The sequence below is a fragment of the Plutella xylostella genome, chromosome 7 (genome assembly GCF_932276165.1).
Source record: "Plutella xylostella chromosome 7, ilPluXylo3.1, whole genome shotgun sequence".
Classification (NCBI taxonomy): Eukaryota; Metazoa; Arthropoda; class Insecta; order Lepidoptera; family Plutellidae; genus Plutella; species Plutella xylostella.
The window spans coordinates 6,034,793-6,048,785 of record NC_063987.1 but is presented as its reverse complement, the minus strand read 5'-3'; the positions used below and the strand labels follow the sequence as shown (position 1 = coordinate 6,048,785).

The 13,993-nt window shown below is 33.8% G+C and overlaps 1 protein-coding gene across 1 annotated transcript in view; it reads left to right on the top strand.

The window, feature by feature from the left end:
- Window positions 1-1,654: 1,654 nt before the first annotated feature.
- The window catches only part of LOC105390918 (transcription factor SPT20 homolog), a 66,795-nt gene continuing 54,456 nt past the window's right edge, over window positions 1,655-13,993 (top strand). Inside the window, exon 1 of the mRNA XM_048622041.1 lies at window positions 1,655-1,843. Coding sequence (XP_048477998.1) covers window positions 1,822-1,843 — 22 coding nt within the window. The 5' untranslated portion in view covers window positions 1,655-1,821. The remainder of the gene's footprint in view (window positions 1,844-13,993) is intronic.

Sequence of the window (13,993 nt, the reverse complement as noted above, 5' to 3'; positions counted from 1 at the left end):
AAATTGTATAAATGGCTAACAGAAAACAATTTCTATAGCCTACAAGAATTTTTAGAGTAGTTAATAATGTAAATATTAGTTTGTAAGTACCTACTCTAGAAATAATGATTTGCATGCTAATATAATTTGGCTAAACATGAGCACTTTTCGATAATATTGACATCTATGTAATACCATGTTTTACGCAAATAAAGTATTCTATTCTATTCTATTCTATTCTATTCTATTCATATTTAATGGTTTTATTCTGGTTTCCTCTGATACCAAACGTATTAACAAATTCGTTAATGAAAAGATCATTATGTGTATTTAGACTCATACATTTTCAGGAAGTATTTAATTAATTATTTTTATATTTAGGTTTACTGTTAGATGTGCTGCTTTTTTGCATGTGATCTTTGACAGGTAGTTAAAAATGGTTAGATGAGCTCTTCGAATATCGCATCAAATATATTTGCAGCTTCGTCTGATATAAATAAGAAAATGATTATTAATTACATATGCTCACGACTGTAATCCCCGAAGAGATAGTCAGAGACAGAGTAGCCACCACGGATCTATTAATTATCCAGTGAATTCCTATCCTCTTTATACAGGATATAGCAAAAAGGTCTGAACGAGAAAATTCACGAAAAAAGAACATTCTCCATAGTAAAAAGGCATGTGAACTACAAAGTTTCTATGGAAAAGGTTTTGTATTTTCTTCGCGATTTTTCAAATCTCCTAGAACAAAAGTTATTCAGAATGACCCCTTGAGTCACTCCCTTTCGGCTTTGTGTAACCTTTTTGCAAGACCTGTATTAGTAGAATAGAAGAATAGAATAGAATATATGGAGTAGAGTAAAATTATCTTGAAACCTGAAAACTGTAGCTGAATATGGAGTAGAGTAAAATTATCTTGAAACCTGAAAACTGTAGCTGAACTTCATATTTCAGTTAGCCAGTAGAGTGCAGCGATTGTTCCGGTTCACACGACTGAATGCATTGAACTATTCATTCATCCTTTTGACAATGATACATTGCGCTTTTAAACTTTCTTTCACGAGTGAAAATAAAATAGAAACACAGTAAAATCTGAAAAATGTTTCAAAATGTAGCTCAAGAATCATAGTGACACAAATTGTAAATGTTGTGTTAGATTTACGTACGTTACGGACAAACAAAAATAACAAAAAAATAACTTGTCAAAGTAGCTTCACAGTATCGGAATGTTTTATTAATATTTATGTTTAATAGGGTGGAATTTTATCAGTGATATTAGGTTGCAGGTTGACTGGCAGAAAATGCTTTTAGCATTAAGTCCACGTGATTGTACATTATTACGATTGTATATTGTGCAATAAAGTATAGATAAAATAAAAAAAATAATACTCCGCGTCTAATTTATTATTACTTTTTTAAGCAGATCATAGAAATATGTAGGTACCTACCTACTAATTACGGAGTAGATGAACATTTACAAAGAACATTCTGAACCATAAAAATTAACCTAAGTATTTAACGAAGGAAACGCTTATGTCCACAAACCCTCACGCTCATCCTCAACGGCTACAAAAGAAACTAATTCGCCAATTGAGTCAGGCGGTCACGCCGCCGCAGTGTCAACAAACCCTTCCGTTCCCGACCCCACTATGTTTATGTAGAAAGTGAAGGTGGCTGCGCACGCGACGCGCCACACGCGGCCTGGCGACCACTCGCGACGAACGCCGCCGCGGAAAAAAGAAAATCACTTTTAAAATTCGAACATTCCTCGACGACACGAATTTCGACTCATTCCAATTTCAAATTTCAGTGACTGTGCTTGTTCGAACAGAAACGAATATGAAGGTCTTCGTGTTTTTCGGTAAGTTTTTTATTATTAGTTTTGTTTCAGGTTTTCAGGATTTCTCTCATTAAGATTAGTTTTAATTTTTAAAATATGAATTTTTTGATTATTTTATATCTTTAAAATTAACCAAGCATTTTTTTTCAAATAAATCTACAAATAGGGTGAAATTTGATCAGTGAACTTGTCTTCACAGGTCAATACACTTGACAGTTGGTCCTATAGTCAATATGCTTTGTATGACGCGTACATTTCCATACCAACGGGAAGTTCAATGACGATAAATTTTTCACCCTGTATAGAATTTAGACACAAGAACTAATTTCGGGCTCTTAAAATCTGTAGGTATGAATGTTATGAATAAAAGATGAACAATCTTACAAACACTGCCTCTTATCACAAAATTAAGTGCATAATTGCTACATATTTTTGTCACTAAGACTTCGAAGCGCGCCATTTTGCGTTTATGGGTCAACTTTTATGACAAGGCGTAAAAAATGTTACAGCTATTACAGGACCTTCTGAAAGGGCTTTAGTGACCCTAAAACGTGCCTAGGTTAAACCCTTAGGGCCAACTTAAATCTTTTATCCGAGGATTCATAAAACTGTCCGAACGAATTCGTGACAATATACATACATAATATACAGGGTGTTCCCATAAACTATCGTGCGGGATACTGCGACACGAGATATTACCAAAATTGCCGACAAAATACGTAATTTCGTTACAGAGGGTGTTAAAAAGCGGTATATAGTATGTCAAATGGGGATGACTTATTTTACACTTAGGATGTGTTTTGAGATAAATATCTGTATAGTTACTTATGTACAAAGAATCAAACTCAAAAAATAATATCATAACCAGTAATAACTTGAATGACTTTGTAAATATTTTTTTGTTAATCATGATGATTTTTAGATAATACGGTAAAATAATATTGATCTCCGTTCGGCTCTCTGCAAACAAGCAATGTATCTATTGATTAAATTCAAATAATAAAGTTCAGTTCAAAATTTGTTGTAGAGTTCAGAAAGCGTATTCAATACACCTGCCTAGTTACAATAGCATCATTATAGGATACCTACCGCAAACCACATCGCCAGTGTATTAACTAAAATGAGAGAAAATCATCCTATTATATGAACCCCATTCCCAGGCGAAGGAAAAGTATTCTTGTATTCGTTGGAAACAATGTACAAACATTGATTCCGCATTGTTCATATTCTATTGTAAGTACTAATATGTACATGTACATATTTGTATGTTCTGTCTGATAAAGTGTCGATGTCGTTTTATTACCTAAATAGTTCGTTTCTGTGGCTGGGAATTTGGTGTTATTCTTTGTCGTAACAAGTAAGTAGTTAACATTTGGTTAAGAATTAACTATTGATATTGAATTGTACTTAAATATGAATTTAAACACTCAGTCATTTTAATATAATGAGGTGCAGTCATAGGTACAAACAAAATATAAATATATCATACTTTTGATGGATATAGAGAGAGAACCCGAGCTTTAGTACTAATACAGCAAAATCTCATTAAAATAAATACATTTATTCTAAATTTTATAACCGCAATTTAATCAACATGTTGGACAAGGAATCCAGGGTTAAAATATTCTTGTCATTTTAGAGCGCGATTTCAAAGATTTGCTGGTGTCTTAATTTAGAGTGCAATTGAAACATTTTATGAGCTTGTAAGTACAGGTTTATTAAATTGTTAAGCATATTTTTCTGAAGTAAATAGGTTGGATACGCAGTAGTACGCACATACACGTGTACGGAGAATTGTAGATAATAAGTAGATTTTTTTAAAATATACATCAGGTAAGTATTTAACTTATAGCTAGTAAGTACATTTAGATTTTTTTTTATTTTACTGTATAAACAGTAAAATAAAATAAAAATCTAAGTACCTAAATGTTTATACATTGATCACGCATAAAATACGTTTCGTGGCCAAAACAAATAAACTCCCATCTTATACAATCATGCGTGCATCGTCTTCTAACTGAGGATTTTTAATAAGATTTGCGTTATAATACTTACTTAAAATACCTACCTAACTTTTTTCACGTTTCCGTGTTAATTAAATCACTTACAGGTGATTAAAAATGGATTCCATTCATCTTCGCAATAGATCATACCTCCAGTATGCCGGTAGATCTCACTGCAAAAATGACGATACTCACTGTTGCTAGATGGATTTTCTTGCGGATCTTAGTCGATGGTATGCAAAGCTGGCCATTGGCATATTTTAATAGTAAAAATGATCTTTACAATCATGTCGTTTTTAGATTTATTAAATCATATTTAGGTAGGTATCTCTATGTTATTCATTCTATTTATTGTAATAATTATAGCTACTTATCAGGTTTTATACAAAAATAGGTCTTGTGCTTAATAATAGCAGTTATTAACTCACAAAAAAACACCTGTCGAAACAATTTTCCTATATACCTTACCTACGTACCTACATTATGAACTTATGTATGTAAGTAGGTACATTGCCCTTTCTTACCAATTATTGCATTTCGCGCAAACCATCTAACACAGGCCTTGCTCCAAATTTCATTACGTGTTCGGAATGAGGCATTGACGTGGGAACCTACTGCAAATACTACTTACTTTGGCCTCAGGGCTCCTAGTACATTATGTTGTGGTCATTATAGTAAAGTTTGTGTATTATGAAATGAAACAATGGAGGATCTATGTATAAGTATGTCTGTGTAAATATGATGGATATTTTGTAAATCATTTTTATCTGAGAGAAACAGTGATTCGATAATAAATACTAAGACTGATAGATTTACTCTTTGTTTTATTATAATAAGTAAGTATTTGTCGTTTATAATTATCTCGTCCTGACAACGTTTGTATTGGACAGACTAAAAATATATAAAGAGATTGGGTGCAGTGGTTGCAGTGTAACTACTTATTAAAAGGAAAATCTAATTATAAATGTGCCGCATTCTAACCAGAAGCTACAACTATGACTTATTGTTACTTTTGTTTATAACGCGGAACTCAATTAGTTTTCAAATATTATGTTTAAAAATGTAGCGAATTTTAAACTTCTTGTCTTGTCAGAGATTCCAACATTTCCGCACCTAAAATGGGCATGAATAATAAATACATTAATGCAGTTAAGCAATAAATTTCTTGTATTGTGTAAATCTGTTATTTTCGTATATACTGTCGGAACAATACCGAATGCAAGTTTGTATTGTAGCTATAATTTCCGCAATTAATTTTTTGCAGCACATTATTGGTTATTTCCTAATCGAAATCATTGTTATTATCTATGAAATGTGATTGACAATACGTTTGATTTATACGGTGTGTATGTGCTCTTGATTCTTGATCGTCATCATTACGCTTAAAGTCATTGTGTAGTGATGATGAAAGTCAACTCCACAATCTTTATATTGGTAATAAAATTTATGAAAACTACTCGTACTCATTATTATTTTATAAATTTATTAATCTTTTAATATTAAAGGAAACTTTAAATATTATTTATGTATAAACATCCTTATTATCCACATTAAAGCATCTACCGATTCAAAATAAATTAGTTTTTTAAATAGGGGAACCCGCTTACTGTTCTATAGGCATATTTTTGAATCACAAAAGTGATATAGCAAGCCGAAAGAGGGTTACTCAGCTCGTTATTTTGAACAACTTTAATTCTAGGACTAAAGAATGCCACACTGAAACATCCTATCAACTAACTAACTAACCCTATCAACTAACTATACCCTAGTTTATGACCTAAAATAAATGTTTAGACTCCTAAAACAATTTTTCTATTTCTATAAAAGCTTAAATTGCTCCCTTTTCTTACGTGAAGTATCCAATGTCCTTTGTCCAAAAAATAATATTTAATAATTCTTAGACCAAAAAATATTAAATTTTATATCATGATATGAAAAATAAGAAAAAGCGCAGATAAAATACCGACATTCCCTTACGGAGAATAGTTTTTATGTGAGTTAAAGTTAGTTTTATGTGTTCTATTTATATGAAACTCAATAAACGCGTTGAAAGGACTCTTTCAATAGTGGTCGTAAGTGTGGTGGGAGAATAACTTTTGTTACTGTAATAACTTTTAGCGGACTCGGTCTATCCGACTAGTAACTATATACATATAAAATCAAATAAATATAATAGCTAGATTTGAGACAACCATTCAAATAAATAAGAATCGTTCTTCAAAAAATTTGCAAATATGCAAAATTCCGGACATATTTTAAATCTTTTCAATAATTTGTCGTAAAACGAAAAAAAATATTTTAGTCTTTATCAAACTGTTCACTATAAGCTTCGCTACACCACATCAAAAATACTCAATTGTAAACAAAGCCTAACTAAAATAATATTTACCAAACCAGATTCAATATTATGTACGATGTAGGTATAATACATATTTACATAAATACTTAGGTACTCACTTATGAAATGACTGAAAGGATCAGATGGGTTCATCCCGTCTGCCGCCCTTCCCGACAATTTTCCTTTAATTTTCCCACCGAAGTTCAATGACCTCGGCCTCATATTGCTACTACGAGATTTCATTTCCTTTTAAAACCGTTGTTTTCTTTGCGTACAGTGGGAGACTGGATAAACATTATCTTTGAACTAAGATCCTGCCGTTCTTCTGCAGAAGCCATAAGATTTAAATTCGGCAGAAACTATCACACTTTATCACAGATAGTAGAGTATTTTTCATTGTACCCGATGGTTTAATGGAATGTTGTATTTGAATAACGTTTTGGGTGTTGTTTGAGAAATAAGAGCGACATGTGAGAGGATCGTTTTAAGTTGACCGAAGTGCTCCTTGCCAGTTTTATGTAAAAGGCAATAAAAGTAGTAAAAGACAACTTCTGAGACCACTGACGTAGACAACTTGGAAGAACATAATTATGAACCTGGTAGAAGTGATCAGTGGTGATGGTGCTGATGACACTCTAGACAAACTTTTTAATGTAAAGCCCACTTCATGTTTATTTACGGTAAAACTTATTTACTTTGTAATCATGATTGTGGCCCAAACTTGAAAATGACAAGCACCTAAATCCTGCTCATCTAACTGAGACTCTAGTACAGGATTGCTATTTATGAAAACTGAAAAAGTTTACGTTTTCTCCTGTCATCTGATCGCTAGAAGCGCCACTTAGTATGCGAGAAAACGTAAACTTTTATAGTTTTCGCCAAACTATCAAACCTGTACTAGACCTGCTGATAGAACCTTCAGTGCGTTTTCGCGCTGCGGTTATAATCTAACAAGATAACTCGCGTACAATGGCGTTTACAAATTACCAGATAGTGATCAGAATTGGTTCCCATAACGGTCCTTGGACCGACGGCATTGTGTGGCTAAATCACTTGTTACAAGATCTATGCGGCGAAAAACACCCTTTTGTTTAACTTTTTGTAGGCTATCAACGACGTGGCGTAATTGCCATGTTGAGTTAGAAGATCATGTAGTTTATCGTGTAAAACAATAATTAGCTCTTTTTCCTTCCTAATATTCTTTCTACGGGGTGTTAAAGTTTAAGAGTATAGACCGTAAATCTAAAAGTAATTCTAAAAAGCTTCGGTAAGTACTACGAGTTTTGGGTATTCGTGTCGGGAAAAAAATCTCGCCATAGTAAAAAGTCACGTGACAAGCGAACGTGTATTGTAACATCCTGTGTATGCACATAAATGTTTGTGAGAGAAAAGGTGATAGTGATATTAATTAATTACATTGTTATATTTTTTGCTAACCAGTTGAAGGTAAAAAAAAATTATGCCTTCAATATTTTTTCAAGTTCCGAAAGAAACATGTGTCCGTAGGTACAGGTACCTACTAACTACGTATTATACATAGATCGTCATAATATTTAAATGGTGAAATAAATGCTAGTTATGATTTGTAGTTCGTACCTCTACAAGTAAAATGATACATTGCTAATGTACTTATCCTAGATATTTACTCGCGTATAAATTTTATTCCGGTATAGTTATTCTCGTGTAACGTGATGTTTGGTCTAATCCACCCTTAGGAGACTTGTTCCTAGATATGAATAAATTATGTTGTGATTGTTATCACATTGAACTACAAACTATGTTCACCTTTAAGTGTATGACTCCACCCGTAGTGATTTATACCGGTATATTATGTACCTCCTGAGCCTCGAGCACAGGATTCGAAACCTCCGTTTACGTTGCGTATCGTCAAATGTCACTGTCAAAATGTAAGACAAATTTGTTACTTACAAAAGTGGCATTTGTTTTTTCCATATGTTTGTGTATATAGATTCGAAAATAGTATCGAATCCTGTGCTCGCGGCTCTGATTTAAATATGTCATTCGTAGGTATTCACAAATCTCGAAATCGCAACGGTATCGTACGCAACGGACGCATCGCATTCGGTATTCTTTGTATAGAAATTCACACAAGTTAGTGCGTCCACTTCATCGGCATTGCCGTCGCCGTTTCCCCATACATTTATCCGATACGTACGATACCGATCGATAGGACGATGCTCGCCTTAAGTGCCAATTTCTCGATTCTAGGTTAGAGCATAACCAGGGAGTAGTGGTTAACTTTTGACACATCTGTCATGAATTTTATATGGAGATGACGTTTAATTTATAAATCAATCCCTGTCGGTTAAATAACCGACAATGGAGAAATTGGCACTAAATATTTCATTTGATTGCCGTCCTAGTAGAGGTACAGTATATTGCTTCTTAATAATATATATGTTTAAATAACAATCAATTAACGGGAAGCGAAAGTGAAAGAAATTAACCTGATAGTTTAACATAGCTTCGTAATTTATATTGGTCATTATAAAAGGTGAATAGGTACTACCTATGTACAGGTATGTGATAGTTTAAATGGTATGTCGAGTTATTAGGTATTTAAGTACCTGATGGTACGGGGGGAAATCAAGGATTTGCTTTAGGAATTTTATCTAAGTACTTCATATTGGATTAGATCTTAATTTTGTGCTTTAATGCTTTAATTATGAATTGAAAAGGGCGTAAAAAACAAAAACCTATTAGAGAAAATGCTTAGTAGAGCTCTACCATTAGCTTCCTGGATAGTAAGAGTAGTTTAGAAATGTATTCCCAAAATAAAATTCATATCCCGATACTTTTTTCCTATTGTTTGCGTAAGATATAAAATTGCCGTATATTACATAAGTTGAAGACAAATACTTTCATTTTCTTATAAGTTAAACTGGAAGCGACTATATAGTAGCCAATTTTGGTCCTAGAATTGAAATTTTGCCAACAAATTTACATTCAGCAATAAAATTGTGTTCGTGCTTCCTAATGCAAGATTTGGTTTTTGGAGAACGTTGGTAATATAAAAAACTGAGTTAGATATATAGACGTCTCTGGTTAGATACATATGATTGTTATATTATTGAAATGTTATAAATATTCTGTAAGTATCTTAGTATTGTCCAGTAACCTAAAAGCACTATGAATTTGGGGGATAGTCTTCAACTTACTTCTTTTTGCTTGTTATTTTTTTCCTTCGGACTATAAAGTTGTATAATTTTCAGTTTTACAATGTCATTAAGTGACTGTTTCATCTTAGTTAAAATTAAGTGCCTAAATTAGAAAAATGTGAAAACCTGTTATTCGCTTGAAATTGAAATGTCATACTATAACCCTTAAGTAACATAAACTTGTATTTTGCTGGTTGGTTTTCCAAATATAAATAAATAAATAAACCCTCTGCCGGGTTCTTAGTAATCTAAACATAGTTCTTGTACTGTTCGAAGTCAGTTATAGTATACTTAGTAATTTTATTATAAGTTATAATACATATATGGCAATGAAACGCACAATACCATCAAACTGCTCCAACCACTTACCATTATACCGCTACTAATCTGGGGTAAATAGTATTGGCAGGAGTTTAACAATTTACGTATGTACACACGGCAACGTTAAATGGTTGGCAGGACACACTAACGTAGGTAGTGTATGTGTGTGTCGGCGACGTCGACGTAATTATTTAGTTCTGGGCAACCCACACACGGATATTGTAAGCATGTAGTTGTGCCAGTGACAATGATTAATTTTTCATAATATGAAGCAAAATTTTGCAAGGCATTGTAATAGATTAAATGGCTCAGTTGGTATAATACAAGACTTGCATTAATCGGTATGGTGGTTCAAATCCCACTAAACTTATATTCCTTTTTTGTTTTTTTATAGATTTAATTTATTTTTTAAGATGGTTAATAATAGTAATGTAGTATATACGAATAAAAGCTACACATAAAGTAAATGAAACAAGTTATTAAGTGTTATAATTACCAAATTTATTCTTGCCGTAACTTAAACATTAAGGATATTACGTTTTTGTTGTTTTTCGTTTTAAAACATAGTTATAGTTTATATTAATAAGGAAAATTTTCAATTAGCAGTTTTATATCATAATAAACATCAGAAAAGGATGGACTGGCTGTTTTACTAAAGTAAATAGGCAAGTCATTAGTTATATGAATCAACATGTTAATTAGCTAGCAATAAGATAACTTATTCTAACCTCAGTAACAATAACATCATTAACACATTGGCTTACCCATAATTGTAAATAATGATAAGTATTTAACAAAATAACTAAAATCTTAAAAAATTGAAAAATAAAAATTACTGAGCTAACCCCAATAACTATAATTTTCACCACTTTTTCGCCATAATATCTTACGTCCACCCTTGTCTGACTTAAAGGACTTTTCATCACTAAATATCACCAGATTGTTGCACCAATCAAAGTTTAAAATAGTCAGTCGCAAAACGCACTCTGTTTCGACGATGCTGATCGGTTAGAGCAATTTTCTTCGCCGGCCTCCGACACCGCAACCCAGCAGCACGCAAGTGAACCCGTACGGTTTGTAGGGATAGATTATGTGTTGTGGCCGTAGAACGGGTGCTGCAGAACGGATCAGTGCTATGTGCAGCTACGATTTCTCGATGGCGTAGTGATGCATCCGTATAGACGACTACTGTCTACATGTCCCGAATCTGCTTATCGGTGAACCCATAATTGAACAGTTCCCCTCTGCAAACAAAAAAAACAAATACTTAGCTTATACAAATACAAATATTCTAACAGTCAAATAAAATATTTGCAATTCTATGTTACTTACCGTTAAACGTCTTGCGATTTCACTAATAATTGTAATGTTTTGTTCATATAAATACGATTATCTCCGCCTTTTTGAACATGGTTAAGTGACTTTCCATAGTGACTGCGAAGAGTAATTAATTAAATTGACAAATCACAAAGTGAATCACTTTGCAGATGCAGAGGTGAATTGTCACTAAAACTAAAAACAAATTTCGTTTATTCATATTGTATGAGGGTAGAATGGTTTTAATTCCCAAATGAAGAACGAATCATATATTTTTGACGAAGAGAAATAGTCGACAGCTATGCAGCTTGTAGTCATTTGTCAGTTTCAAATATATTAATTTTATACTCAACAGCGTTTAAATTAACGCAAATTTTGAATTAAGTTAAATAAAAATAACCGTCCGTGGACTCGAACTCACGACCTATGTTTCATTAGTCAAACATTCTACCAATGAGCTACGAAGTGTATAGACACAGGTAGTGAAATTTTGCTTCACATCAATTTTATTACTATTTCACTAACACTACCGGTTGATATTTTTATGTCACACCTGGTATACGGGCGTTTGCCTACGCGCAAACTCGTTTGTGCTGTTGTGTGTGTGTGGTTTGTTACTGGTGTGTAAACCGATTTCTGCGTTGCACACATAGACAACGTTAGTGTGCACACATACACTACATTAGTGTGCCCTGCCAACCATTTGACGTTGCCGTGTGTACGTACATACAAAATACTTATGAATAAAAATAAACACATATTTATTTATTTATGGTATGGCTTCACTGGTTACATAATAAACAGGTCACTAAAAACTACATTTTATTTAAATATGCAGTCATAGTTAGTATCAGTTACATTTACATATAATATGTATCGACGACGGTTTTCTCATATTTATTCGACATTAGTAGTAGAAGCAGTAATTAGTAGTTTTCTACTTTTTAGTACCCCTATTTTAATCCTGTCATATCGGATATTTTATATCGGTTTCATTTCATACACGGTGGTTGTCAGTTCCGATTACAAGGAAAACGCAAATTATGTTAAACAGAACATTAAATAATAACCCTACAGTCCTCAGCAAGTAATGAAAGTCACCAAGAAGATCACTCTAGCTTACGAAAAAGCTACTAAGACTAAGGGTACCCGGCACACGGGCCACCGGCCACAACCACAAAACGCCGCCACTGGCATATTTCCTGTAATTTTCGTACATTTTATATGGACTTGCCGCACACGGTTGACGCCGGTGGCGGCCACACGCTTCAAATCGTTTCCATACAAAAGCTTTTCGTGGCGGCGTTTGTGGCTGTGGCCGGTGGCCCGTGTGCGGGGACACTAAGGGCTAGGCCACACGGTGCGGTGCGGCGCCGCACCGTAGAAATTTGGCCTTGCGATTTTGTAAAATCACCGTTTGACAAAATGACAACGTGAAGTCTCTCCCTCAAATTCATAGACAGTATTGTAAATTTATTACAAGGTTAAAATTCACATTGAAACACAAGAATTTCGACTCTTTGGGCGCCTTCAAATTAGTCGCTAAGTGCCGCGCTGCTGTCTAAATTCCATATAAATTATTAACGCGCGACTGCAGCGCTGGTGCGGCGCTGCAGTCGCGCATCTTTTAAATTACAAAATTTATATGGATTTTGACAGCAGCGCGGCTGCAGCGCTGCAGCCGCGCGACACTTAGCGACTAATTTGAAGGCGCCCTTTACATCAAAAAGATGAAATTCGTATATCACAACGTCAATTTTAAACCTTATGTAAAGTGTCAAAAAGCTCTATGAATTTGGGGGTCTTTGTATAACCTGGACGTAACTTTCAGAGGGCTGCTGCTACGTTAACCATGAGTTTATTAGACTGTATCAAACGTATTCATTGTATGATAGCTCTTGTAATTGGCAGAGTAACCCCAGTATTACAACACCAAGAGCCAAGAGCAAGTACCTCATAAATATAGCATCCAGCTAGTTGCTAGGAAACCAACTACTTATCACATCTGATTGCTGGGTACACTACAGAATTTCGAATTACTTTTTTACGAATATGAAAATAACGATTTTCATAATAACGAATTTCATAGTCCCGAATAATTCACAATCCCGAATTTTAAGTTTCCGAATAGCGAAAAGAACGAATAGTATAATAAACGAAATTTCAAACAACAGATTAATTAAAATGACGAAAGTTTATTTTCCGAATATTATAATTTCGATGTTTCAAAAGTACGATTATTTATTATATCGAATTGTTAAAATTACGAATTCCGAATTTTAAATATTCCGAAAATACAAATTCCCGAATGTTTTTAGTGAACAAGAAATAGATATATATTAGGAATAGTAGGTTTATTAACAGCATAATCCGTATACAAACAATATTTTTAAGCTATATTATATGAAACGCTTCGCTCCGCTTCGCTGCGCTCCGCTTTGTTTTTCGATATCTATGTGCACCTAACACGCTCCTCCTCGCTTTGCTCGTCGTCGCACCTATCTTTAGGTTTAGGTCCTAAGGTTTTTAAGGTTAAACACCGTAAAAATCCGAGCAATTGCATTGCTTTGTTAACTTAACAACATATAGTTTACTATTTAACAATATTTATACTCTATATTTGAAACGCTCGGCTTTGTTTTTCAATATCTATGTGCACCTAACACGCTTCTCCTCGCTCTGCTCGTCGTCGTACCTATCTTTAGGTTTAGGTCCTAAGGTTTTTAAGTTTAAACACAATAAAAATGCTAACAATAGTTTTGCTCTATATTTGAAACGCTCCGCTCCGCTTCGCTGCGCTCCGCTTTGTTTTTCAATATCTATGTGCACCTAACACGCTCCTCCTCGCTTTGCTCGTCGTCGCACCTATCTTTAGGTTTAGGTCCTAAGGTTTTTAAGGTTAAACACAATAAAAATCCTGGCAATTGTTTTGCTCTATATTTGAAACGCTCCGCTCCGCTTCGCTGCGCTCCGCTTTGTTTTTCGATATCTATGTGCACCTAACACGCTCCTC